The 26,776-nt window shown below is 41.5% G+C and overlaps 1 protein-coding gene across 1 annotated transcript; it reads right to left on the bottom strand.

The window, feature by feature from the left end:
- Window positions 1–624: 624 nt before the first annotated feature.
- NDP (norrin cystine knot growth factor NDP) lies at window positions 625–10,211 on the bottom strand. Its single transcript, XM_065397548.1, has 2 exons — window positions 10,038–10,211; window positions 625–852 (listed from the first exon to the last, which is right to left on the bottom strand). The coding sequence occupies exons 1-2, from the start codon at window positions 10,209–10,211 to the stop codon at window positions 625–627; spliced, it is 402 nt and encodes a 133-aa protein (XP_065253620.1).
- Between the last annotated feature and the right edge of the window lie 16,565 nt (window positions 10,212–26,776).

Below are 26,776 nucleotides of genomic sequence, written 5' to 3'. Positions count from 1 at the left end.
CGTTCGCTATCCAGTTCACTTTTCATTTATTTATTTATTTGTAATTTCAGCTAAACCGCAGTTAAAATTGTCCAGAACTTGTCTGCCAGATCAAGTAACATATATCCCTTACCATCAACGCAGTTCATTTTGAAGGGCAATATAACTAAGAGATCGAGAATAGAATGACACAATAAGCAGTCATATGCAGGAATGGAGCCATCCTGCTTCCAAATGTCGACTCTAGTAGAATATAGTATCTCCAGCAGATGGACCCCCGTTGTTCTCTCTCTGTGTCTTTATTATTCACTGGCAAAAATAATAAAACTCCCATTAGTCCTTATTCAGAGCAGAAGAAAGGCTGAGCCTGAAAATATACCCCCCAAAGTATCCTTTCAGGGGGAAAAAAGGGTTCATGTCTCCAGGGTTTTGTCTTCAGCACAGACCAGCAGATGGATGTCTTTGTTTTCACAATCAGCACAATCCAGGGCCTCAGTGTCTTTCATTTTCTACCTCTCAAATCCAACCCAGCTTGATGAGCCCTGGTAGTAGGAATACTTTAATAGTGTGCTGGTGAGTTCTCAGTGGCTGGGGTTGCTTTCTGGGAGCAGTGTCCCCGCTCTCCTCATTGCAACTGGTGTCCCCCTAGGAGTTGCACTCTTCACAATGGCAGGACAGGATGTAGCGGTAGGTAGCAGTGAGCCTCATGCCACCTGAGCAGCGCAATCTCATTGCTTTCAGCTTCGAGGTCTGGGGCCGGCAACAGTGGCAGGTAGAACGGAATGGTTGTTTTAGGACTGTGCTGAAGGAGACCATCGGCTCAGAGCGTGATGTCTGACTGCAGCGTCCCTCGCAGCGAGCCAGCAGCACCATCTGCAAGATAGAACAGAGAAGGGTTAGGAAACATACACACACCCCATCTGTGTAAGTGGGTGGCCAAGGAATACAGACATGGAGTTCATTCAAATGTACACCTCTACCTCGATATAACGCTGCCCTCGGGAGCCAAAAAATCTTACCGCGTTATAGGTGAAACCGCGTTATATCGAACTTGCTTTGATCCACCGGAGTGCGCAGCCCCGCCCCCCCCGGAGCACTGCTTTACCACGTTATATCCGAATTCGTGTTATATCGGGTCGTGTTATATCGGGGTAGAGGTGTAATTGAATTTAAGTGTCTCAGGATTAACTGGGAAACACATGGTAGAGGCTCTTGACTATCTAGTATGATGCATAACAGTAATAATGGACTGTGTCCAGTCCAGATTGTTCAATGTTAAGTTGTATTTTATGTACAGTAGTTTAGAAGAGAGCACCATCAGCGTCCTTGAGTTCTGGACATCATCATCCATTGCTTGCATTTCAAATACAGTTGTATGTGCAATTACTGCAACTGTGCCTTGGCCTGAGCTCTCTGAAAATCAAGACCTGAAATCATAACTGACCAATCAGGTTGAGACTCTTAGTTGGCTAATATTTAGCATTTCTAGTTAATAAAACAGGTGGTCACCAGAGCTGGCTTTTATGGTCTGTGAATCCCAGAAGTGCATCCCTTAGAAATATAAAGGAGAATCTCAACTTTCTTATTTTTTAAAGTAAGTTTCTAGACCTTTTCTTTGCAAAGATCACCTTAAAGAGGTAAATCAATATAATGTAATGAAGTTATAATGTAATGAAAATATAAACTAATATAAACTCTTTGCTGGATTTGAAAGCTTATCACTGACTTTTCCTAACAATATTAAAGGCCCACTGGTCTGTCTCTTCTTCCACTGAATGAACTGTGAATAGACGAAGACATATTACAGACCTGGAAAGAACTAAAGAGCTTCCATGGTGATTACCCATTTATTTCCCTTCCAAACAATCTGCTGTCCAGCTGTGAAGAAGAGTAGAAACTGTGTTAGGCCCTGTCTAAAGGACAAAAAAAAAGGCTGCTTTTTAAAACCATGTTAGCTAACTCGAGTTAAGGGTTATTTCAAACCACAGTAGCTAACAGTTTATGTAGACACAGTCAGTATTTAACAACTTTAAAGCTACACCATGGCCAACCTGCATGATTTTACAGCTGGTAATTGCTCTGCCTACATGAGGTGTTTCAAACTAGATCAGCAAAGTTTAGTTAGGCAGGACAGAGTCATAGATTCCAAGGCCAGAAGGGACCACTGTGATCATCTAGTCTGATCGCCTGCTTAGCACCAGCCATTGAACGTCCCCAAAATTCCTAACTGTGTCTAGCTCCAACTTCCAGCCACCAAACTGTGTTATACCTTTCTCTGCTAGACTGAAGAGCCTTCTGGTATCAGATGTCTGTTTCCCACGTAGGTATTTATAGATTGCGATAAAATCACTCCCTAACATTCTCTTTGATACTAAATAGATTGAGCTCCCTGAGGCATGTTTTCCAATTCCTTATTCATTCTTGTTGCTCTTTTTTTGAACCTTCTCCAATTAACATTTTAAGTTTATTTTTTTCCCCAGAATCCCGAGAATGCCTAATTGTGCCACTATGTCTTTTATCTGATTGCAAGAATTCTTTTTCAAAGATTAATAGAAAAGCATTTCAACTGAAATGTTACATGATCCATCATGGGATACATTACCATGCAGTGAAGAATACCTGTAAATGATGGTGTTCTTAGCACTGGAATGTTTATACATTTTTGGCTCCACTGTCCTAAAAAAAAAAAATCTTTAATCTCACCACTCTCTGCCTAGACCTGCAGGTGTCGCCAGAAGCAGCAGAAAACAATGGAACTGGGGAACGGAACTGGGGACAGGAAAAATATTACACAACGTAACTGCAAAGCAGAATTTTTTATGTGCCAGCAAGAAATCTATTCAGAGCTGACACTAATACTAGTCTTCCACAAAAAAAGACCCTTTTTTTGCAATAAAACTGCATTGTAATTGTTTAGTTAGTCTAATAAATTTAACATAGTGATTTTAAAACAAAGTATCACATTCTTTGAAGATCATATAATTGCAAAATTTTGCTCCGGTATCAATGGAAAGATAGGCTTTCTAGTGCATGGTAATTTTTAAAACTGTTTTTTCCTTACAGCCCTTATTTATAGGTTACAGTCTAAATTTTAAGAGTGGCACTGCATCATGGGAATCATAAAATTTGTAGGGAAAAAAAGTAGTCAGAATTCACATTTAGATGCCCTTTTAAACTCTTGAACTAACCTGTAACTTAACCTCCTCCTCATAAATCCCAAACATCACCAGTATATTTTGGCAGGTGTGCAAATGAGCTGGAAATAGCAGGTACTTTAAAAGCTTTGCTTTGCCATTTAATCAATTGCAGCAGCTGTTTATTGCATTTTATACAATAGTGAAATAGAGATTATTACTCCATTAAATAATTAGTAATGCTATGATGGCATAGCGCACTAATAGAGTAAGTGTATATATAGTAGAAATGTATGGGTATTTTATAACCCAATATCCACGTGTGAGTTCTCCTCCTCCCCTACAAAACCAGGTACATGTCAGATTGTCATGCTATTCCGGAAGTACTAGGGTGACCATATTTCCCTATGCTGAACACAGGACACCAGGTAAAATTACTCATATTCAAGTGAGTTCAATGGCAATCAATCAGAGCTATGCAGTACAAACATTCAAATTAACATCAAGTTGACTGAGCCTGTTAAAAAGAAATACTGCATAGTTGGATTCTTTTTATTTACCTTCTTATCTTTAAGGTTTTAGGGTTCACATGGGGAGGAGTCACACACACAAAACACACACCTCCCCCTCCCCCCACATTTACACACATGGGGAGAGGAGACACACACACAGTCCCATATACCTCTCTCACCCGAGGGGGGGTGGGGGCGGTGATCGACCAACCCGACCCTCCCTGCCTGGCACTCTCCGCCGTCCATGCCTGGCTGGGCCCCCTGGACGGACCTGCCTCTCCTGGTACCTGGTGCTATGTCTTCCTGAGGCAACACGTGGTGGGCACGCAGGGTCATATGCCCCCCCGCCCCAGATTTCTGCCAGGGTTCATACCAGAACGTGGCCAGCAGCAGTCTTTCAGCACTGTGCAGGAGGGAAGGGATGGGAGCTGCTTCCAGCTGCAGGGGGGAAGGGATGACCTAACTTGTATCTTTGCAGAGTTCATCTCTTCCCTCCACCCCCACCCTCTGTGTGTCTGGAAGCAGTTTGTCCCTTCCTGCCCTCATGGTGTCGAAAGGCAGCTAACACCTCCAGGCTGCTGCTGGCCACCAACATAACCCAGCCGCCTCCAGCTACAGGGTGGGCAGGAAGGGGTTAAGCCCTAAGGATGCATTGTGCACCAGGGCCCAGGGAACCTGACTGCAGGGGCTTCACCGAACTGGGCCAGAGAAGTGGCTCAGCAGGGGAGGGGGCCTAGTGAACAGCACAGCCCTGCACTCCCTGGGGGCAGAACCCAGGGTGGGGGGGTGAGGTGCTAAACCCCTGCCTCAGGGGCTGCTGTGGAGCCTGCAGGTTTGGGGTGTGAACAGGCTGGAAATTGCTCCCCCCCCCCCCCCCCCGCCGCCACTCCAGAGCTTAGCTGAGGGGCAGAGAGGCTTCCCCGTGCCAGCGCTGTGCAGGGCTTTGGTCCATGCAGGGCTCGGCTCCTTCCGGCCAGCGCCCTGGGCCAGAGGGTCTTGGGCTTTCCTGGGGCGCCGGCCCAGCCAGAGGCAGTGGGGGAAGGAAGGAGCCTGCCAGCCAGGGGCGGCTCCAGGCACCAGTGCACCAAGCGCGTCCCTAGGGCGGCAAGGCGCGGGGGGCGGCCTCCCAGTTGCCCTGAGGGCGGCAGTCAGGCTGCCTTTGGCGGCATGCCTGCAGGAGGTCCACCGGTCCTGTGGTTTCGGCAGCAATTCAGCGGCGGGTACGCCGACGGCGCGGGACAGGCGGACCTCCCGCAGGCATGCCGCCGAATCCACGTTACCAGTGGACCTCCCGCAGCATGCCGCCGAAAGCCGCCTGCCTGCCTGCCATGCTTGGGGCGGCAAAATACATAGAGCCGCCCCTGCTGCCGGCCAGGCTGTTGGTGAACTGAGCGCTCTAACCGGGGGCTGGGAGTGGGATGCGCCCCGCCGGGGGGAGGGTATGGAGGAGCAGCAGGGCTGGGTGGGGGTGAAGGGGCAAAGCAGGGAGAGGACAGCGAGAAGGGAAGCACATAAAGGGCCAATGGGTGGGCAGCAGAGGCAACACGTAACTGGCTGCTACCTGGTGCCTGCCTGCACTCACCAGCCACCACAGCTCGCAGCGCGCAGCCAGTGCTGGCCAGAAACGGGATGAGGGGGGGCCCAGCTGGCCGGAAACTGGCACACAGAGGTACTGCACTGATGGACCAGCAGGGGGACTGGCCATCCCCTCACGCTGCATCTTTGCCCCGCCACCAGCCTTGCATACCAACCCCCATCGATGTTCACTGGACCCCCCCGCACTCCGCTGGTAGACAGGCGGCTGGTGAGCCGGGATCTGGCCAGTAGTACTGATGGGGGGTGGGAGACAGAAAATACGGGACAATTTGCCTGTTTTTCAGAAAAAGTCAGGACACCTGCAGGAGGGCTTAAATACGGGACTGTCCCTTTAAAAACAGGACATCTGGTCACCCTAGGAAGTACAGTACCGCTTTCCTAATGCAATACAGGAATGACGGGGAGGATTATGATTGCCCCTCTGTACTGGGATTGGATCAGCTAAGCAAAAACCCCATCCTAACTTATAGTCAGCAGGACTCAACTATTCTGAAGGTTGGGTGCAAGGAGCGGGAGTAGTTCTTATAACACATTCAGAGATAATTACAAATGGGCCTAGAGCTTTTCCCTAACTCAAACTATATCCTTTTGGGAATTCAAGCTTTTATTAGTGGTAGTATTTCTCATTTGCACATTTCCCATGACTGGCTGGGTCTGAAAGTGGACATGCTGAAATATGTGTCCTAATTTTATATCTGTAGTACTTCTGGCCTGGCATCGAGCTGGAATTACTGCAAATCTCATGGGATCTTTTTCCACTACCACCATTATCTTAAACATATACTAAAAACTCTTCTTACAGTATGTCTCTATCCAGCCTGGCCTCATCATTCTCAGATGTCACTTGCAGCACTCTTTTGGCACATCCAGAAACAGTGCCTTATGACAGTAATGTAATTCAGGAGGTACTGATTCAAGAGGCATTGGGGATTCAGTGCCTTAGGGTCCAATGAGTCTTGGTGGCAGAGGTAAGATGGAATATAAGACTGATCAGGGAATTCAATTCATTATGAGCTGAAACAAATGCTTTGCTTTAGGTCAAAGTAGAAGAACATTGTCTTTTAGGGTTGAATTACATTGTCTCTTCTTGGTGTCTCTTCTACATACTGTATATAGTGTATTACTATGTTAGCTTCTCAGTCCTGAGGCCTGTGTTCAACATCCAGTTGAAGTCACAACTGAATGGGATTTGATCAACCAAATTGCATTCAATGGACATATTAAATGTCACAGAAACACCTTCCAAGTGGACCCAATTGGCAGCCTCGAAGGCGAAAACAAAGCACTTGATATATTTTAGGGCATAATCCTTCATTAGCCCAGAATAGACAAGAAAACCTAATAGGGATTTTCCAGCTCTAATTTTGATGATTTTATGATGTAGTAGCAGGAATAACACAGATCAGGAAATAGGCCCATTAGCAGAACTGTGTAGAAAAGTGGCTGTGCCGTGGAACAAACCCATCACAGAAAAAAGGACACAAATCTATGGTTGAAATAGATTATCAGTCTGTGTTCTACAAAGAAATAGTACAACGGGTAACAACACACACAAAACACACAGATAATCCAACAGAAACTCAGTGTTTCTACACCATATATAAAGAACATACCCTGCCTATATATTTCAAACTAATATTTTATCAGACCATATTTTAAGACAGATTCTGAGGCCAATCTGCATAAGGGAATCTAATATTGTGCTAGTAGTGTATGGTAGCTTCAGAATAGTCACTCTCACAGTAGCAATGTACTGGATCTACAAGATCTTAACAATATGAGCTGGTTGAAAAACTGTTTCATAGAAAATTTTCAATTTTTTTCCATTTTGCAGGGTTTGAAATGGACCCATTTTCCAGTTTATGTGAAAGTTTCCACAAGATTTTTTATAGAAACTTTTAAATTCAAATGTTTAACAAAACCATTTTCAAAATTATTATGGAATTTACCGATTTCAAACAAAATTTTGATTAAAAATAGATTAAGAAGCTTTTGCAAAATGAAAAATTTCAAAGATGTCACCAATTGTTCCATAAGAAGTTCTGTTTTTGAAGACTCATTTTTCATCAGAAAACCTTTTTGTACCAAAATATTCCCCCCAACTCTATTAATAGTTAAATAATAAATCTATTAATGAGGCCAGAAGAAAGCAGCACTACATCATCCCAATGACCATAAATGCATAACCCAATTAAAAGGGCTGGTATCCCTAAGGATTTAGAGTGAACACATTCCATATACAATCAGAGAAATCAGAGAAATTTTGCAAGCTCTTGGACAGAAACCAGTATTGCCAACCTCAAAAACTGAAAAATCATGAGTCACAGCCCCGCCTCCTCCCAAAAAAATCATGCCATTGGCTTAAAAATCATGAATTTTTTAAAATTTGCCTTTTGATTTCTGAGTCTTTACAGTATACTCACTTCACATTGGCTTTTCTCTGCCACCTGGAGGACTAGACATTTTTGCTTTTAAGTGAAAGCGGAGATTTTGATGCAGTCTCTCATCTCCAACGTTGGGGATTAAGAAAAACATCAAATATTGCAAGACTCGTGATAAAACTGCAAAAGTTGGCAACATTACGAAACTCAGACATTCCAATCCAGGATGCCCACAGGGTAAGGGCATAGCAGAGAGAGACACCCAAGCAATAATATAATGAAAACTGCTGGCTCCTTACTGGCAATTGTGTTAATGCCCAGTGGGCTCCAAAATCCCTGCAGCATAGGAAAGGAAAGTACTGCCAGAGGGGACATGGCTCAGGAGGGAACTAGAGGCTGTGAGTGAGCAGGACCAGTAGGCAGGAGCAGCAGCCTAGGAGCTGTGGCTAAGGCCGGGCATTTTAGGTGCTGAAGGGCTGACAGCCTGGCTGGGAGGGACCAATAGAAGCTGTGGCTGGTGGATAGGGGACACGGGGACAGGCCTGAATGAAAGGACTAGACTCTGTCTGGGGGATCTGCAGGCCAGTATGTGATTACCTCCAGGAAAGGGATAGCCTGATCTGAATATCCCCAGCGCTAGGCTTGGGGAGCCCCACCTTTGTATTCCTGTGCTGACTTGCCGTACAGGCTGAGTTGGGACCTGTTGTGTTTATCATCTTTTGTTTGTAACTTGAACTGCACTTTGTATTTCTGGCAGCCCTAATAAAGCAACCCGTTGTTATTCATTAGCAACTGTGGGCGTTTATGGAACTCACTGAGGGGAGAGCTTGAAGGGCACCTACACAGCGCTGGCATTCATTGTTCTCTTTTGTTGATCTGGGGAGCGGAGGAGGCCATTCCAGCAGCCAACAGAGAGCGGGGTGGTCAGCAGAGCTGGGTGAACATTTTTGGACAACATTTTTGCCAAAAAATGCAGATCTGGGTCAATCTAAACATTTTGTGAGTTTGTGTGGAATTCGCTAACTTGTTTCAGTTGAAAAATGAACAACAATTCTGAAAAAAATGAAACACTGACATTTTCAACATGATGTTTCCATTGTTTTATTCAAAATGACTTCTTGTTTTGAATTTTATGGCAATTTTATTTTTCAAAAAAAGGTTTAAAAAGCCTCATAAACACAATGAAACATTTCTTTTGACACAATTATTCCCCTCCCCCTACTCCCAATTTTTTGGTTCAGTCAGTGAATCAAAAAAATCAGTTATTCACACAGTTCTAATGGCCAGACCATTGACCACATGTTTGAATGCACACTGGTCTAACTTTTTCAAAGAAATTAGGACAGGGAGACAGGGATCAGTAATGGTTCTCTCACTCTCTGTCTTCCTTCTTGCCTCACTTATAATTCATGTCAGAAGCTACTGTAGACTATTTACAGAGGCTAATATAACACTTTGCCTCACAGTTTTCCAAGCTTGAAATTTCAAATGAAAGATAGAAACATGAGCAAATGCAAAACAGCCTAAGCCAAAAATAGTTATCCCTCTGAAATTCAGTGGAAAAGCAAAATTGAGAGATGAAAAATCACTAGAAACTAAATAGTAAAAAATGTTGAGTAAAGTTTTTCAGACTCTTTTTCATTACTTTTATATAGCTTAATTCTTTACCTCAAGCATAGCCAGTCAAAGTGCATGTCTTACGCGATCCATATTAACTGAGCTTGGCCCAAACCAAAACTGGATCAGAGTTTATAGGAAGTTTGGACTGTGATGATTTGACCTTCACAGCTAGACCCCTCCCTATAATAGGCTGTATCAAAATCCTGAGCAGTATTGGTAGTGGTCAGAGCACTGGACTTGAACTCAGGAGACCTGGATTCTATTCCTGGGTCTGCTAGCAACCTGCTATATGACCTTGGGCAAGTCACGTCACTGCTCCATGCCTCAGTTTCCCCATCTATAAAATGGGAATAATGATGCTGCCCTCCATGATAAAGCACTTTGAAATCTCCCAAGGAAGTTTCCTGGTACAGTCCCAACACCACGGGACAGTTCAGATCTGGATGTGAATTCTGTGGCTCAGGTACCTGTCTACATATCACCATTTCTTCTCATTTCTTTGGAATCAAATATTCACTCTGAGTAAGCCTAAACATTGAGGGAGAAAGTTGAAAGGTGATCTGAGATTCCAACCTTAGGAGCATTGTACAAGCAACTCAGCTTTAATCTTGCTCCTTTTAAAAATGAATCTGATAACTATTGTTCACAGATTCACATACTATGCTGTTGAGAAAGCATGAAACTTCTGATCTAAGCATTCAGCTTCCTGCTCTATGTTTTTTTGGTACTAATATTTCACATCAGAATAATTATTATTATTAGCTGGTTTCAGAAATATTCTTGATAACAAAGTCCTGGTATAAATAGGTACTTACCTTTGAGTTACACTTGTACAATGGATGACTGATGGAATCAACATAATGATGCCTCATACAGCGACCTGGGTCTGAGTCAATCATGAACGAACTGTCTGTTTTACTGTCTGTGTCTCCCATTATTGCAAGAAGGGAGAGCATGGAAATCGAAGCTGCTAGTACATGATTTCCCATTGCTGAAGAACTTCTCAGTAATAACAGCAGAGGGAGGTAGAGTATTAAAAAAACTCTAAATACTGGGACTCAGTTCCTTTCAAGGGAGATGAAAAACCTGGTTTAAGTCTCTTGGTTGTCATTGTTCTTTTTAAGTTGGAGTTTTGTTGAGGTTGTAATCCATCAAAGAATCTTCTACATGGCTGGAACAAAAACAACATAAATTACAGTCCTGAGCCCCCCAGAAAGCCTGCAAGATAAAAACAGACATAAATAAGGTTCAGAGGATTTCTGTTAACCAAAATATTTTTCACTGAGTGAACATCATTTTCACTGTAGGTACATTATACGAGATTATGAAGGAGAAGGTCAAGGCCTTGTTACCTTAAGCACTGCTCTATCATTTTAATAATGATGATGTTAACTTTCGTTATCACAAGTGCTGTAATGCCAACGCTTTTTACTTTATAACGTCTCCAGTGGGTTCACTTCAGTACTGATGATTTGTAACACAACTTAGGATTTCTGTAAATGAAAGAGCCTGCCTTCGCTTAAAATGCTGAAGGGCATATTTCAAGGAATTAAAATAAGCTATCTTCTGCATTAAAAGATGGAAATTCTGGCTCAGGTAGCATGTGAAAATGTATTTGGTGGTCTCATCTCAGTCTCTAGCCATCACACAATTTGGAATAACTGTCAGTCTCTATTCAAGAGAGGCCTGTGACTGGAATGGAAGGGATATTGCAGGTCAAAGCTGAGGTACATTAGCAGTGTGCCCTAAGGGTATGTCTACACTGCAATTAAAAACCCATGACTGGCCCATGCCAGCTGACTCTGGCTCACAGGGCTCAGGCTAAGGGCTGTTTAATTGTGGTGTAGATGTTCAGGCTCAGGCTGGATCCCAGGCCCTGGGACCCTCTGCTGCTGAGGGCTCTAAGAGGGGAGGGTCCCAGAGCCCACGCTCCAGCCTGAGCCCAAGCATCTACACCACAATTAAACAGCCCCTTCGCCCAAGCCAGCTGGCATGGGCCAGACACAGGTTTAATTGCAGTGTAGACATACCCAATAGGGAAGGTTGCAGAGCCCCTACCTACATATCTGGTTCCAGTTAGTGGTCTTAGACCTTCACTTTCATGAGCACCAAATTCACCCACAGAAGGTTTAAAATTTTTGACTTGCTTGTTCATCAGGTTGCACTTCCTGAGTTTCACTCTCTCCCCACCATTAATTAAGGAACAAGATCTGAAAAATACATTGAACTGCATAACCTCCAAGTACATCCCAGCGATGCTTTGGAAATACATATCTGCAGATGAAGTCACAGAGACAGCCACATGGTCATCTGGATTTCTGGTCCATGTTGGAAAATGGGAGAAATCCCCTGGACAACAGAACACAGAACCCCCATCAAAATTGTCTGGAGCTCCGTTCTTACAAGGTAAGTATGACACTTTCCTAAATTTCTCCATCACAATCCCTTGAAAGATCTGTTACGGAGCCAATAGTCTTGAGCTGGCCATTTAATTTTATATTGACTACAGATATAACCTGATGGAACTGTAAATTATTGGACTAAACCAGGGGAGGGCAAACTTTTTGGCCTGAGGACCGCATCAGGTTTCGTAAATTGTATGGAGGGCCGGTTAGGGGAGGGGGTCATGGCCCAGCCCCAACCTCCTATCTTCCCCCTCTTCCCCCAGGACTCCTGCCCTATCCAACCCCCCCGTTCCCTGACGGCCCCCCCGGGACCCCTGCCCCATCCACACACCACCATTCCCTGTCCCCTGACCGCCCCCGGACCCCCACCACCCCATCCAACCCCTCCTCTCATTCCTGACTGCCCCCTCGGGACCCTTGCCCCCATTCAACTCCTGTTCCCCCCACGACCACCCTGACCCCATCCACACCCCCGCCCCCTGACCACCACCTCGAACTCCCCTGCCCTCTGTCCAACCCCCCCACTCCATGCCCCCTTACCGCGCTGCCTGGAGCACCCGTGGCTGGCGGCGCTACAGCCGCGCCACCTGGCTGGAGCCGGGCCACGCCGCCGCCACCGCTGCCACCACGCAGCACAGAGACCAGGACAGGCTGGGCTCTGCAGCTGCGCTGCCCCAGGAGCTCACAGCCCTGCCACCCAGAGCATTGCACCAGCAGCGGAGCAAGCAAGCTGAGGCTGCAGGGGAGGGGGGACATCAGGAGAGGGGCCGGGGGGTAGCCTCCCGGGCCAGGAGCTCAGGGGCCGGGCAGGACGGTCCCGCGGGCCGGACGTGGCCCCCGGGCTGTAGTTTGCCCACCTCTGGACTAAACATAACTTTAGCTAGCAAAAGAAGCTGGTAAGTAGCATTAAAATAGATGCACTTTCTGAACAGATATAGTTCACGTGATAAAAAAAAATATTTCTCACAGAGTTTGTTGCCTGTTTGATAATATAACATATGTTTTTATTGCCTGTCTGCTTTGCTGGCGATTTTGTTTAAAAGATGATGTTAAAAATATTTCAACATGAAATGAAATTGAAAGGCATTAGAACTGCAGAACTCAGTGCTTGTGTGTAGTCTTAGAGCCTGCTCTGACACTTTTGTAAAGAAAGGCGAGTGCATAGCTGTGGTAAGCTATTCCAGAGTTTATACAAGTTTGGAGCCAATGTTCTTCAGGCTAAACCTGGACACATGAAGTCTCTACCTACAAAGAAGCGTAATTCTAAAATGTGAAAAATATTAGTCAGGCTATTCTTGTATTAGATGTCAGGAAAAAAATGCTTTTTTGCTTTCACGGCAATGTTCACTTGCTGATAAAGAAAAGGAAGAATAACTTTAATGTAAACTTGTATATGTTACAGACACCAACTCCTTCCCTTGCCTTGAGATATTTCCCAAGCAAATGTTTTTCAGCTGAAGAGAATTGACATTGAAAAAGAGATATTGTACAAGCAAAGTAAAAACTTGAAAACCCTAAAGTCTTTAGGAACTCAGATTTGTTTGTGAACTGTCCTACTGATGTCAATGAAACATTCGCCGAGAATTTAGCAAAATATGACAGAAATCCAAGACATTGAGCTGATCCCTGCATAGAATAGGAATGTGCCATTGTTTCTAATTATTTATCACAAAGAATAGGGCACCCAGTCTTTTACTCTTCCTCTTAGCTCCCTCTGCTTACCTAACATAACCAAGCTGGCCAAAATACTGTTCTTGGAAAGGTCTCTCTCTCCAACATAATTAACTAGTATACTCACCCAGAAATTCCCTCTCCACCCAAATACATTCACCTTTAACCCCACACCCCCATTTGCATCCCCAGTAAATATATGCCCAGAGGGCCTCAATTTCCACTATATGTGTCCCAACACATTTCCCACCTACGAGCTGCCTTCCATGTCTTCACATTGCTTTGCATGTAGAGTGGTATGACTTTTGAAGTTAATAGATATGGCTAAGACCCAAAGTCCTGATTTGATGTGTGAAGGCCCATCTCCCTGTTTTTTAAGAGACATGCCTGGAGGACACAAAGACTAACTAGGAAAATGCGACTCATGTTAGCCAGTGTCATGGAAAGTAATAGATTGGAATGAAGGGGGAAACACAGGAAAGGAGAAAAATCTGTTAAGAGGATATTTTAGAATCTCTCTCCACATTGTCCACACAGACATCAACTACCCATAACTGGAGTCTCCTGTAATCATCTCTATACACAGATCTAGGCCTTCCTGTGTCCAAATTTAGCAGCCTGCATGGAACTGTTCCCTTCCCCCACCTTTTTGGGACCCGTGCATACCTTTCTGTCCTGGGACAGAATAGGCAGGGGACAGGAAGAAGAGGTCTACACATCCTTTGTACCAACATAGCATAGTATCCATGCAAAACATTAATATAGCTCTCAGTTTGTATTAATATAGCTCTAATAAGGTGATAAGAGGGGAGCAACTATCTGAGGAAATCCTGGAGACACAGCTCCACTGGAACAAGAGGGGAGAATTTAAAAAAATATATTAGCCAGAAGAGAGATTTTAGATATAAACATAGCCTATATTTTTGGGAAATTGTGCTCTATTGCATATATACATGGTAGAAAGCTAAATTTGTACCAATAGGTACCATGATTGTACATAGAATCATGATAACTGCATGTGCAAATAAGTTCTTATACATCTATGTAATTATATAACACATTTTTCTAACACTAAAAAAATGGAATTTGTGTCCCATGGGACATTTCAATGTTTGTAAATGAGTTTCTGTTCCAAATCAGAATGAGAAAATCAAAATATCAAAAAAACCTCAGAAGATGAAAAATTCTGAGCAGTTGCAGTTTGGAAACATGGAAACAAAATGGTTCAACATATGGATATGACATTTTTCATTTTAAATACACAGGTTTTTTTCTTTTGAAATGTCAACTCAAAACAGAATTCTATGTGTCGATTCTCCTGATCAAAAAAATCAGGGTTGTTTTGTTTTGTTTTTTGTCAAAAATCAACACACACACATGGAAAATTTCTATTTCACTGAAACCACAGTTTTCAATAGAAATTTTTTTTCACACAAAAAATTTCAACCAGCTCGAAGTTACTCCCAGGGCCCAACTGACCCCTGCAGCAGCCCAGGATCAAAAGGGTGAAAAAGTGGGTGGGTGAAAAGGTGGCTTAACCACCCTGAGCTATAAGTTTTGTGCTGTGTCTTTTAGAGGCATGGCACAAAATTTCACCTTATATGCACATATGAAACAAGCTATATGAAATAACATCATAGTCAGATAAGAATTTGTGATGAGGTTACATTTTAATTTGGATGTATGTAGAAGTACATATTTTAAAAAACAAACTAAAGCTGTGAACTCGTACCTGAAAAATATCTGATTAAAACTAGTTTTCAATGGAGCAGTCAAAAGCACTTCTCACTAAAGGCTAGTTCCCTGCCAAATTTAAATTCCCTGCTTGTAGTATTCCAGGAATATGGTAGTATTCCTTTTAAGAGTTTGTGAGCCTTCTAGTGGCACTCAGTGTGTCCTAAGTTGTAGAAGCTGGCAGAACGCAGCCAGAGCAGCAGTTTGTATACATATTGAGGCCTTGCATATTGGGTATATTTAGGAAACACAGTTATTTGGATCCCATCATGCCATGTGGTTCTTTCATTTTGAGTTTGTTGTGTACACAGCAAAAGACAAGACACTACTCAGAGTCGTGTCAACACTACAGCTGTACAGAAACAAAAAGTGTCACAACATTTTCGTTATTATATAAAGAATATATTTTTCACTGTTCTTATACTCAGAAATGCTGCCGTGATTTTGGTCAGACTTTTTTTTTTTTTTTTTTTTTTTTAATGACTTTCGGGCAACTTTATTGAGCCTGGAAAAGCTTACATCAAAAAGATTAAAGTTTTGGAAAGTTCCATTCTCACCCAGATTTGGGGAGTTTATAACTATTTAGGCTGTGTAAATTATATAATTATATAGTTTATATAGCTATAATTATTTCGGAGAGAGAGGCCAGTTAAATAGGCATTATCAAGTTGCATCATAATTCATTCTTTTAGAATGAAATTCTCAGTTCCCATGCAAAGAGCAATTAAATGGGCTTGGGGTTGGAGGAAGAGTGAAATTATACAGAAGTTGGGAGGATAGACTCCCCTCCCATCCAGCAGCAGGGCATGTAATAACTATACCCTTTGCCACAGTTGCTGTTACAGTCAATTAGCCCCCAGTTGTGGCATGGCCCATTGAGCCCTCATAAACTGGATTTGTGGCTAGTGGATCTATGCGGCTGATAGACTTAGAGATGACCCTCCACAACTCTGCACTCCACCCTGCCCTGTATGATCCCGCAGTCAGCTACTGGGGACTCAGCTTTGTGACAGGCTGCAGAGTCCCCAAGTGCAGCATCTCTATAGCCTTACTCCCACCACTGTACTGCTGCACTTGGCCCTTCCATCACCACAAAGGCGCAGCAGCAGCAGAATTTCCCCCTTACCAGGTTTATTCTTTCAGTAGTTATCCACTTAAGGTGGGAGTCTGCTTGCATGAATATGCATTTATATTTTAAAATCTTGTGCCCAATCCTGCTCTCAGAGAGTTTCTTTTAGTTCTCTAAGTAGATGATGCGGTCTTTCCATTTATTTATTTTTGCAATTCAAATTGTTATGCCCTGCCAGTCTCTATATGGTCAGGGATGTGATCCTAGCAGTGCATTCAAAACCCCTGTCCTGTGTTGTAGTCAAATTTTGAAATGCCCAATGAGGTCAGCTTAAATCAGCTGTGCTACACTCAGTGTGAAACAGGTGAATATATAGAACTGACACGGTATAAAAAAGATTTCCATTCACAACTGAAATAGGTTTTTTTTCCTCCTACCTGAAATGGTGCAAATACCAAATTAAACATTTGGGGCCAGGTCCCTGCTGGTGTAAACCAGCATCTCTTCACTGATGTCACGAGGCCTATACTCATTTACATCAGCTGAGAAACTGGCCCCCACACTGACACATGGTAATCCTGGATAAATTTTGGTTGAAATCCCGGCCTCATTGATGTCAACGGGAGGTTTGCCATTTATTGCATGGAGCAAGGATTTTACCTATTGCATACAACATTTCAATCAGCGATACTCAGACCTCAGTGGTTCAGGAGCCAAATTAGTGATCAACATTACCCAAAAGAACCACAGTAGTGTGAATTCATAGTTTCATTTACTATATATATATAATTCTCGCAGCAAAATAACTGACCAAGTATCTATCAACTACAATTGGTTAATAACATAGTAAAAGCATCCTGATTGGTTAATAATTAAATCACATTGCTTTAATATCATGTGCTGCAAAGAGCTGCAGGAGACACATTAAAGAGCCACTTTCAGCCTGCAAGGCTCAGTCTGAGTATCACTGCTTTAAATAATACACATTTGTTTAGACCGGGGTCGGCAACCTTTCAGAAGTGTTGTGCCGAGTCTTCATTTATTCACTCTAATTTAAGGTTTCGCGTGCCAGTCATACATTTTAACATTTTTAGAAGGTCTCTTTCTATAAGTCTATAATATATAACTAAACTATTGTTGTATGTAAAGTAAATAAAGTTTTTAAAATGTTTAAGAAGCTTCATTTAAAATTAAATTAAAATGCAGAGCCCCCCGGACCGGTGGCCAGGGCCTGGGCAGTGTGAGTGCCACTGAAAATCAACTCGTGTGCTGCCTTTGGCACGCGTGCCATAGGTTGCCTACCCCTGGTTTAGACTGTCCAAATGTGAAGGTCATATCTGCTGATTTCTGCCCACTCTGCTCTCTGTGACTACCCCTGCTCCAGTTTTAGTAAACAGATTTCATTTTCCTCTGTAGTCTGCTTTTCAACATTCCTACCATGATATTGTTTTTAATATATTGAAGTTGGTGGGCTTGATTCTTATTTGCACTAAGGCCACTTGACAACTGACAATGCCCTAGCCATGTAAAGGGGCCATATGTTGGGTGTAAATAATTTACTTCCATTTTAACACCCTGTAGTATGAAATGGCCTTAGCGTAACTGAGAATCAGATCCAGCATGTTAAGTATCACCAACTGTAGAGAAAGAGGCTACTCATTTTTAAATACTTTTTAAAGCCCCCTGCTTTGGAGTGATGAAAATGTTAGACACATTAAAGCCTTTTGAACACCGTGATTTTTGAAAGTCCATCTCAGTATCTTTAGGAATCTAGTGAGGGACACCGAGAGCCTCAGTCTCCATCCTCTTATACCAGTCTGAGTTCAGTGCCACCAGCAGAAAACCAGTGTAATGGAATAGTGAAAAAGGCACAGAGGCTCAATAAGGAAAAGACCACTAATTGAAAAGCCAGAGTAGAGAAAATAAGAGCTTGAAAGAACAAATAAAGATAGGAGAAAGGTAAATGGGCTAAAAGAAGGTACTTAAATCTCTGGATCTTCTCCTCTAGCAAAGAAAATACATCCTCTAGCAGTACTGAGACAGTACCATAATTTTCATCCTACCAAACAGCAAATGTAGAATGCTAGGCTTTAAAAATGGGATGATGGACTCTAACGCTGAAGATTCAGAAACTTTGAATGTTATGACAATAATTGAAAGAAACCTCACAAATTTCATTTTCTGATTCAAGGCTTATCTGCTATTCTAATATTGCAGTACAAAATACCAGTGCCTACAAGTGGACTAGAAACATTAGTGGCACTGTCATATTACATTGAGAGGAGTGAGGGAAAAGTGAACAGTATTTGCAGCAAATATAACACAAGATACCCGTGCTGCAAATACACATACAAGTAACTGTATGAACGGGAATTGTGCCATTGAGTTTAACAATACTACTGACCAAAGACAAAGTATAAGTGTTTACAGGATTGGGGCCTAGTGCATGAAGTGGGCCAAACTAAGATGAATAGCTCTGGAACCAGCCAAGTAGCATTCTTTTTAAGTTTGCAGGAGTATTGCCCATCCTTTAGTTGCTGTGGGAAACAGATACAGTCCTTCGTGACTGCAGTCTTGAAATGGCGACCAGAAGTGGGTACTATTGGCTGGCACACTGCCAGTGGACAGAGCCAGACAGAAATGTAGAAAGGTTTTTAATATACTCCCAAAGAAAACCATCGCTGGACAAAAGAGGGGTTGTATTTTTACCCTTTCCCTTCATGCTGCCAGGAGTCTTTAAATAGATTCCCCTAGTGGCTTGTGTACAATAACTCCCATTAGAGCCCAGGAGCTGGTCGAGCTTTGTGGCAAAGCCTCAGGCAAGTACTAATTTTGATAGAGATGCACTAAACTGGTATTCTTGCATTATTCTAACTTTGAATGAATTTGGGGCAGTTTAGTAAAGGGTAATCCAGCTCCCGCAATGAGGGGGAAAAAAGGGAAGAATACATTTTCACACTTTTTAGTACAGAGCAAATGAACAGCATCACTTATGGGTGAAGCTTGTTGCATAAGATTGATTTTTTTTTAATAGGGAATTGTAGCTCTGCACTGAATACACTTCTTCACAATAACGCAGACAAGTGTCTGTCCTCCTAGTGGAAATAGTCACATCCAAACTTTTACTTTGGCTTTAGTTTTCTATAATTGGCTCTACTTTAGTCTAACAGCTCAACATAATGTTTGTACAATGCCTTTCGCAATGGGGTCCTGGTCCATGACCAGGAGTCCTAGGTGTGATGGTAATAAAATTAATAAATAGTAATAATAATGTCATGAAAAAATACTGTTGACTGAGTTAAAAGTTGCCCTGAGGCCTAGCACTGCTTGAGGGCATTAGAATATGTGTACGGTATATTTTGGAGCATTACAAAGAGGTAGGAATTTCTCATTCTATGGTCTTTATTAGGCTAGATGCCTGTTAAGTAAGATCTGATTTTATTTATTTATTTTTAGGTTCCAAGAGAGCTTCAGTTATTAGCAGCCATCGGAAACACCTTTTCTTCTGTCCTCTCCCTAACATGTTCGGGTCCAAATCCTGTACTCCTTTATACTCTCAGTCCTTATTCAGGAAAAATTCTCATTGGTGTCCATAAGAATTTGACCAAGTGAATAAAAAACTGATTATGAACTGCAGGATTTGGTTCATGATAGCAATTCATGCATTGTAATAAGAGGACCGTCTAGTTCCCACTCAATTTGAGCCCCACTGCTATGACAGTGATGCAAGTATCACTGTCCTGGTATGTTTAACCTTTGCCAAACCAAAGCAGGAGCATTAATTCCAATCCTAAACTCACATGTCTTAAAGGGCAGCATAACCCACACCGCCTCTACATCGCCACTCTAAAGTGGTTTACAGCTCAGTTATAATATGCATGCAAATCTTAGCAGCAGAAACCTTAACAATGATTGATGTAAAGAAAAGTTACTAGAATAATATTGATCTTGTGGAATTTCTCATAGCTGTGTTTCCTTTATATCAGCTGGTCTAAGTACTCAGCAGACAAATGGTGTGATAGCAGAAGAAAGACTATGTTGCCTACAATATAAGGGGACTCTAGTCAAATATACCACGCAGTATAAATCCAGTAAATAGGATGAGAGCTGATGGTGTTTAGAAGTGGTAGTGCCAGTGCTACCCGAATTCTATTTGAATTAGATTATGTGAAAAAAGAAGGAATATATAGACTACCAGCTGCTCAAAGGCTTACTACAACCTTGCTTTTATTGTTCTGCTAAGTTAGAGATGGGGCATCAGAGGGATTCCAAACATACCATTACTGAGAAATTTTAATATGTTCCACACTGACACATATAAAAAGGAAATAACAGCTGATCATAGTCAGAGCAGGCGACAGCACCTCTCAACATGCGTGTACAGAATTGTGGGAAATTAGGACGATCTGGTCATCTGCAGAGAGACATGCGAATGAGCTAATCCGATTGCATCCAAACTTTTATCCAGGAATTAACATGAGTTACAGTGCAATAAGCATCCAGTGGAAAAGTCAGACAACAGTAAACAAAATAACAAAGGGTAGAGAGAAGTTGAATTGGGCACTACTATTCACTCTCGAATGAGCCAAGAACATGAGGCCATTCCATGAAATTGAAAGGCAGCAAATTTAAAACTGATGAAAAGGAAACACACTTACAACATACAAACAACATACAATCAGCCCGTGGAACTCAAATCCCCAAGGTATCATTGAGGCCAAGAACTAAGATGGGTTCAAGAAAGTATTGGACATTTATACAGCTAATGTGAGCATCCAGCATTACAATAATAAAGATTTTTAAAGACTTTTGGAAGGATTACAAACCCTCATGCTTTAGGGCATAAACCAACCTTTAACTGATGGAGTTAGGAAGAAACTTTCCCTGTGGGCAGGTTATTACATAGCTGCCCACTATGGATTTTTTGATACCTTCCTTTGAAGTAGATGGCTCTAGCCACTGTCAGAGACAGCATACCCAATAAACTGGGCCAGTGGTCCAATCCAGAATGATCATTCCTCTGTTACTAAAGCCAAGAGTGCCAATTATCTCCTGAAAATGGCCAAAGTGCAAGGTATTAGAGGCACAGGGACTTTCAATTCAATTCAATTTGAAAAATATGTTTTCTTTTTAAATCTACTATAATGTTTGTAAAAATAAATGGCCTGATGACTTAACAACAGCACTGCACTGCAAGCTTATGTCAGGGACATCCAGGTTGAGGAACAACCTCGAGCTTCTCACTTCCTCATTCTTTTCAGAGCAGATAAGTCAGAGAGGTGATGTGGTCAGATCTCAGGAGATACAATGAATGGAGTTGACTACATGAGCACTTCTTGTTGAATGAGTCATTGAGCGTGCCTCACATCCCTCCCGCCTAACGGACTGGTGTTGCAATCCCACCAATCAAAGCAGAAGGCAAGGATAAACTGGCGATTTCATTGACCCCTATGGCACATCTGAACCAATTTGGGTTAGACAGATTGCTACTGTGCAGATTACCCATGCTTAGACGGCTGAATGGAAAACTACTACTATAAACAGCAAAAGGTACTGGATATAGTGAATGGTGATATTGCTATGCTATCCAAGCAAGGGTAATTTACATACATGCATCTGTTTAAAAATGAGTTGTGTGTGAAAAAACTGAATTCTAAGAAGCAGCACTGGCAAGCGATGATCTGAATAATGATCTCATAAAAGAGTGGCACAGTAGCTGGCTGACATCCATAGTTAATTGGCTTCATAATAATAAAATTCCATTTTCATTATGTAAACTTGAAGCAACAAAATCTATTTAATCCCCTTTATGTTTTATCTGAAAGATACTCAATGAGATATTTATCCTGGAAGCAAGATTTCATTATTCCAGCAAGAGAATGTCAATTTATATGTCATATGGGCCAGATTGTGAATCTCTGATTCAAGCTGGTAAGCAGTTACTCACAAAAGTAGTTTCATTGAAATCCATGGAGCTATTCATGTGCATAGCGGCTCATTAGCATGCGTCAGGGTCTCACAATCTGAGCAAAAGCGAGTATTACTAGCAATGAAAAAAGTAGATCCCACGGAAACAAGTTGTTCTTATAAATAAGGACAAATAACAGAACTGTATCTGTTATACCCACATGTAGTGACCCTAACAGGCATCTGGGCTGCTTCCATTAGGAAATCATTACATGATGCAGCACTGGTATGAAGTGAATTTGTACTTAGTGTTGTTTTAATTTATCACTTCAAATGTGCTCTTTAGTTCCAGTACACACTGTCCCTTGCATGCACCAATTATGACAGGTTGCATTGAAAGTTACTACAAATCGCTAATAATACTTGGCAGTCATATGACACTCTTCATCTTTAAAAAGAAGTACAGATATTAATAAATTAACCTTCTCAACACTCCGATGAGGTAGGTACAGTAGGGATGTACTATTATGCCTTTTCTTACAGACCAGGAAATTGAGGTAGAGAGTTTAAATCAGCTTCAGAACTGAGATTAGAATTCTGGCCCTGTGTCCCATGCCCTAACTGCCAGACCACATCTCTCTCTCTCTCCAAAATGAATATTCACCCCATGTAAAACACTTTTCTCACCCAAGCTTTCTTTCCAGGGCTGCTTCGTCAATTCCAGGTAATTTCATTAATATAATTAAAGTGAAAATGGGATTCCACATTTTCAACTGTCCGTCTCTGTTAGTGTGATTATTGCTATTTAATCCGCTGATTCCAACCTTCCCAGGATTCTTGCACTCACCTGAATCTCAGCAGCCACATGGGACTTTTTTCTTTAATCAAGTTCTAATTGGACTTTATCCATTACAATGGACGCCAGTTATACTGTACTGTGATATATTATTTGGTTCACAGCCAGAGTCTTCTTTTGTCCCAAGCACATAGAAAACAGTTCTGTTCATGCCTCTTACAGTGACACTCTTCTTAAAGAGACATTTTACCCTGCAAAACCATGATTTCAGGGTACTGAAAGAGCCTTTATACCTCCTGGCAGGCGTTTTGAGGTCTTGTAGATTGTCACTGAAAGCAGTGCCCTGCCTGAGCATCCTCCAGTTTGAGCTGCCGAACGTACATCCACACTGCATTATTTGTTGTGCTGAAGGGGTAAACTGACTACTAAATATACCTCTCAGTGCTACAGCCAAGACAAACACTGTGGATTTCCTCGTCACTTTTAGCCAATCAAATACATACATTAAATCCATCCTAATCCATAACCAGTGCTATGCAACCCATGGCAAAGCTTCCCAGAAGTTTGGTTAAACAATAATGTGCAAATTAAAAGTGCCCCTGCAAAGCATGACACACAAAGCTAGAAATAAATATTGCCTATTGTTTCAAATTATTCTAAGCACTCCAGCAGATGACTGGCAAGAGAGCAGCATATATAAGTAGTAATAAAAGTAAACAGTTCAATTTTAAACTAGCAGGCTTGCTGTGGCCATGGAGCTCTATTGTAATGGGACAAAGACAGTCCTGGAGGTACTATAGTTCTTTCTATGAATTCAGGACAGAATTGAGTGCCTCCCTTCCTCCCAAATTTATACAAATGAGAATCAATGCAAAGTTACAAAAAGAAATGTATTTGATCATTTTATCCAGAACCACAGTACACTGCCTGTTTTTCTTCCCAGAGATTTCACATAGGCATCCTCAGACAGACGTGTAATTAAGGAAAGAATAATAAGATGATGTAGGTAGTAGAACTGAAGTCATTTTTTAAATGAATACACTTTATTTTAAACATGCTATTTGGCGAACATGTATTTGTCAAATAAATACATTAAATGCTTAGTTTAAGTACATGTAATACCCAAAATATGAATAAGCGCTTATTTGGGTGCTTACCTTTGGAAAATATGCCGCTCCTTCCTTCCCTCACACTCTTCTGAGAGCGAAAGAGAGGTCCTGTTACTTCCAAATGCTTTTGTTCTTCTGTCCCTCTGTCACATGGCTTGCCTTTTATATTTGCAACACACAAAAGTTAGGGCTGTTGTTTGAGCGAGAGAGAGGGAGCGAGAGAGGGAGAGAGAATGTCAAATGGAAAAGTGCCATTGCAGTCATATATCAATCAGGCGAGCGGCAGCAGCAGCTCACTGGCAAATGGGAATTCCACAGAAATGTGAAGCTCTTGTTATCTGAGAAATCACTAAACACCACCAGCCAAGCTCGCCTCTTCAGGGACTTCTTATTGGAGAGCCAGGAAAGAGAAGTAAATGCACTTTTTTTCATTTAAATTCATGAGATATCTTGTTGTGGCATAAAAGGGAGTGAGGTAAATGTCCTGAATTTACTTCCCTCCTAAATAAATGTACAGTATCTGAGATAATACAATGAGCATGATGTAAGATAATTAGAGATGAGCAAATAATTTGCAATAAATAATTTGACAACTTAAGCCTCTGTTTGTGTTTGGAAAATATCCACAAGACAATTGAATTTCCTTGGATTTATTCATTATCCTTTTTTTTTTTTTTTTTTTTTTTAACTCTACAGACTGACTCCAGATATTCTAAATTCAAGCTGTGTGTTTTTACTGCAATTGGCCAGATAAGTCACGTGCTGTTTTTCCGGTTCTCTGATTGAATGAGCAGGTAAATATTTCCAACATAAATACATGTGTGTACCAATCTAAAATTCAGTTTCTGCAAATAATCTTCCCCGCAATTCTGAAATTTGCCCTCAAATGCTTGCATGAAGGACATAAGCATTGCCAAAGTGAATTTATTTAAAATTGCAAACAAATATTTTCATTTTTATTTTTATTTTCCATTATTCACCCTCTTCTGAAGCATGTAACCTTTGGTAAATGATGATTCTTCAATCCATTTTGTTTAGGCATTCTGTCTGAGACATGCAAACATAAAACTGTTCATTCCCTGAGAGACTGAAGACAGATCCAAACTACTGAAAAAATGACACGAATAACAAATGCAGCATAAATTTGTCTAGTTACACTCATTTCAGTAGTTGTGAAATCATTGTCTTGCCTTCCCCTAAGGTACAATATATGTTTCATTCCATTGCCACAGAATGTTAGGTTCCCCATTATTAGTCCTATGACATTACAGAAGTACAACAATGCACAAGTAACAACAAAGCTATCTTGCTAAATAAAAATAAGTTGATAACCTTGGCTGTGGTTCCGGAGCACACCTAGCCATTCACAAGATGTACCTGATCAGAATCAATGATGATAAGATGGATGAAGTCCTGAGTTGATAGTGTTCAAACACTAAAGAAAAGTTGGGATTTGATGGATGTTGTTATTAGCTAAATGTCTTATGTGTTAGAAGATCAAAGAACAGATGGAAATTATGCCTTAAAAACAGAATAATCTAAAAGGGGGATGATTCATATATGAGTAAGCATCATGGCAACAATAAACAGTATTTGACTTAATTTTCCTTGGAGTCAGATTTGGCTGGAGGTTAAACAACAAACGACTTTAGCTTTATAGCCTCAGAATTTGAATTTCAGCCAGCTTTTTGTTTCTTATTTGTTCCTTTCTCTACATCAGCCCATCATTTCTCTCAGATGCCTTCTTGACATTTAACGTGTGAACAAACTCTGTGACTCCCTCCCAGCTGTCACCAATATAGTTGCATTGATCACCTCAGTATGGGAAGATGGAAAATATACTCCAGAATCTCTATCTAGAGCACCTTTCATTTTATTTGAGTGCTGTTACTACAGTGATGCTCAGGTACCTCAATTAACCTGACTAGAATAGACAACGTTGTTTTCTAAACCTGCCATTTTTATGTAATATAATTCTAATAAACTTATAAAACTAATTGTACCCAAAGATTTTTCTTGTTATTGTTGTCAGATCTATAATACAAATACAGGTTTCTTCAGTTTTCCAATGGAAAGAGAGTGGTACACGTTTCCATGCTCTGGTTCCTTGCACAAAGGAATTGCAATATGGAAGATGAGAAACTATTTAAATATTATAAGAATGAAATCTTTCATGAGACATCAGATGTTATGTCACAATCATTACTAAAAATAACTTCTCCTAGATTCTTTATTGATGCTATCTTGGAATGGAACCTTCACGTATTCTATAGCAGAGCCTATCTACATTGACTGATAGTTGTCTATTAAGTGCCATGCACACTTATGGTATTAAGTAAATAATAATAGGGGTGTCAGTATTGCCGAAAATTAATGATGGTTTGTTTCCTAGTACAGCTATGAATTCCTAGTAATGCAAAATTCAAAATTTAAATATTGGGACAAATAGTTAAAAGCAACCTCTAATTTTTCACCTCCAATTTAGCATCCATTTCTGGGTGCAAATGATAACATATTGACATCTACTTACCTACTTGACCTTGAAAATCATGTAGTTAGGACTCAGTATATAATAATTTGCCATCCCAGAATTGCACTTCTAGGTGATTGCAGGGACAAAATTAGTAGCACAAAATTAGAATCCCCTTTAAAAATATGGTCCATATTTGTTTACAACTCCTAGCTCTTCATGGCCATCAATCATTGGGGCTAGTCCTACCACATATAAAAGGAAATGAGGAGGAAAAATTAAAAAGGAAGCCTCAAGGACTTGGGGACATATTTCTAAGGGTATTTAGCCACCTAAAGATGCAGATGGATGGCTAGTAAGATTTTCAAAAGCACCTAAGCTGGTTAAATGCCT

This window comes from Emys orbicularis, chromosome 1 (genome assembly GCF_028017835.1).
Source record: "Emys orbicularis isolate rEmyOrb1 chromosome 1, rEmyOrb1.hap1, whole genome shotgun sequence".
Classification (NCBI taxonomy): domain Eukaryota; kingdom Metazoa; phylum Chordata; order Testudines; family Emydidae; genus Emys; species Emys orbicularis.
This window is presented reverse-complemented; position numbering and strand designations above follow the sequence as displayed.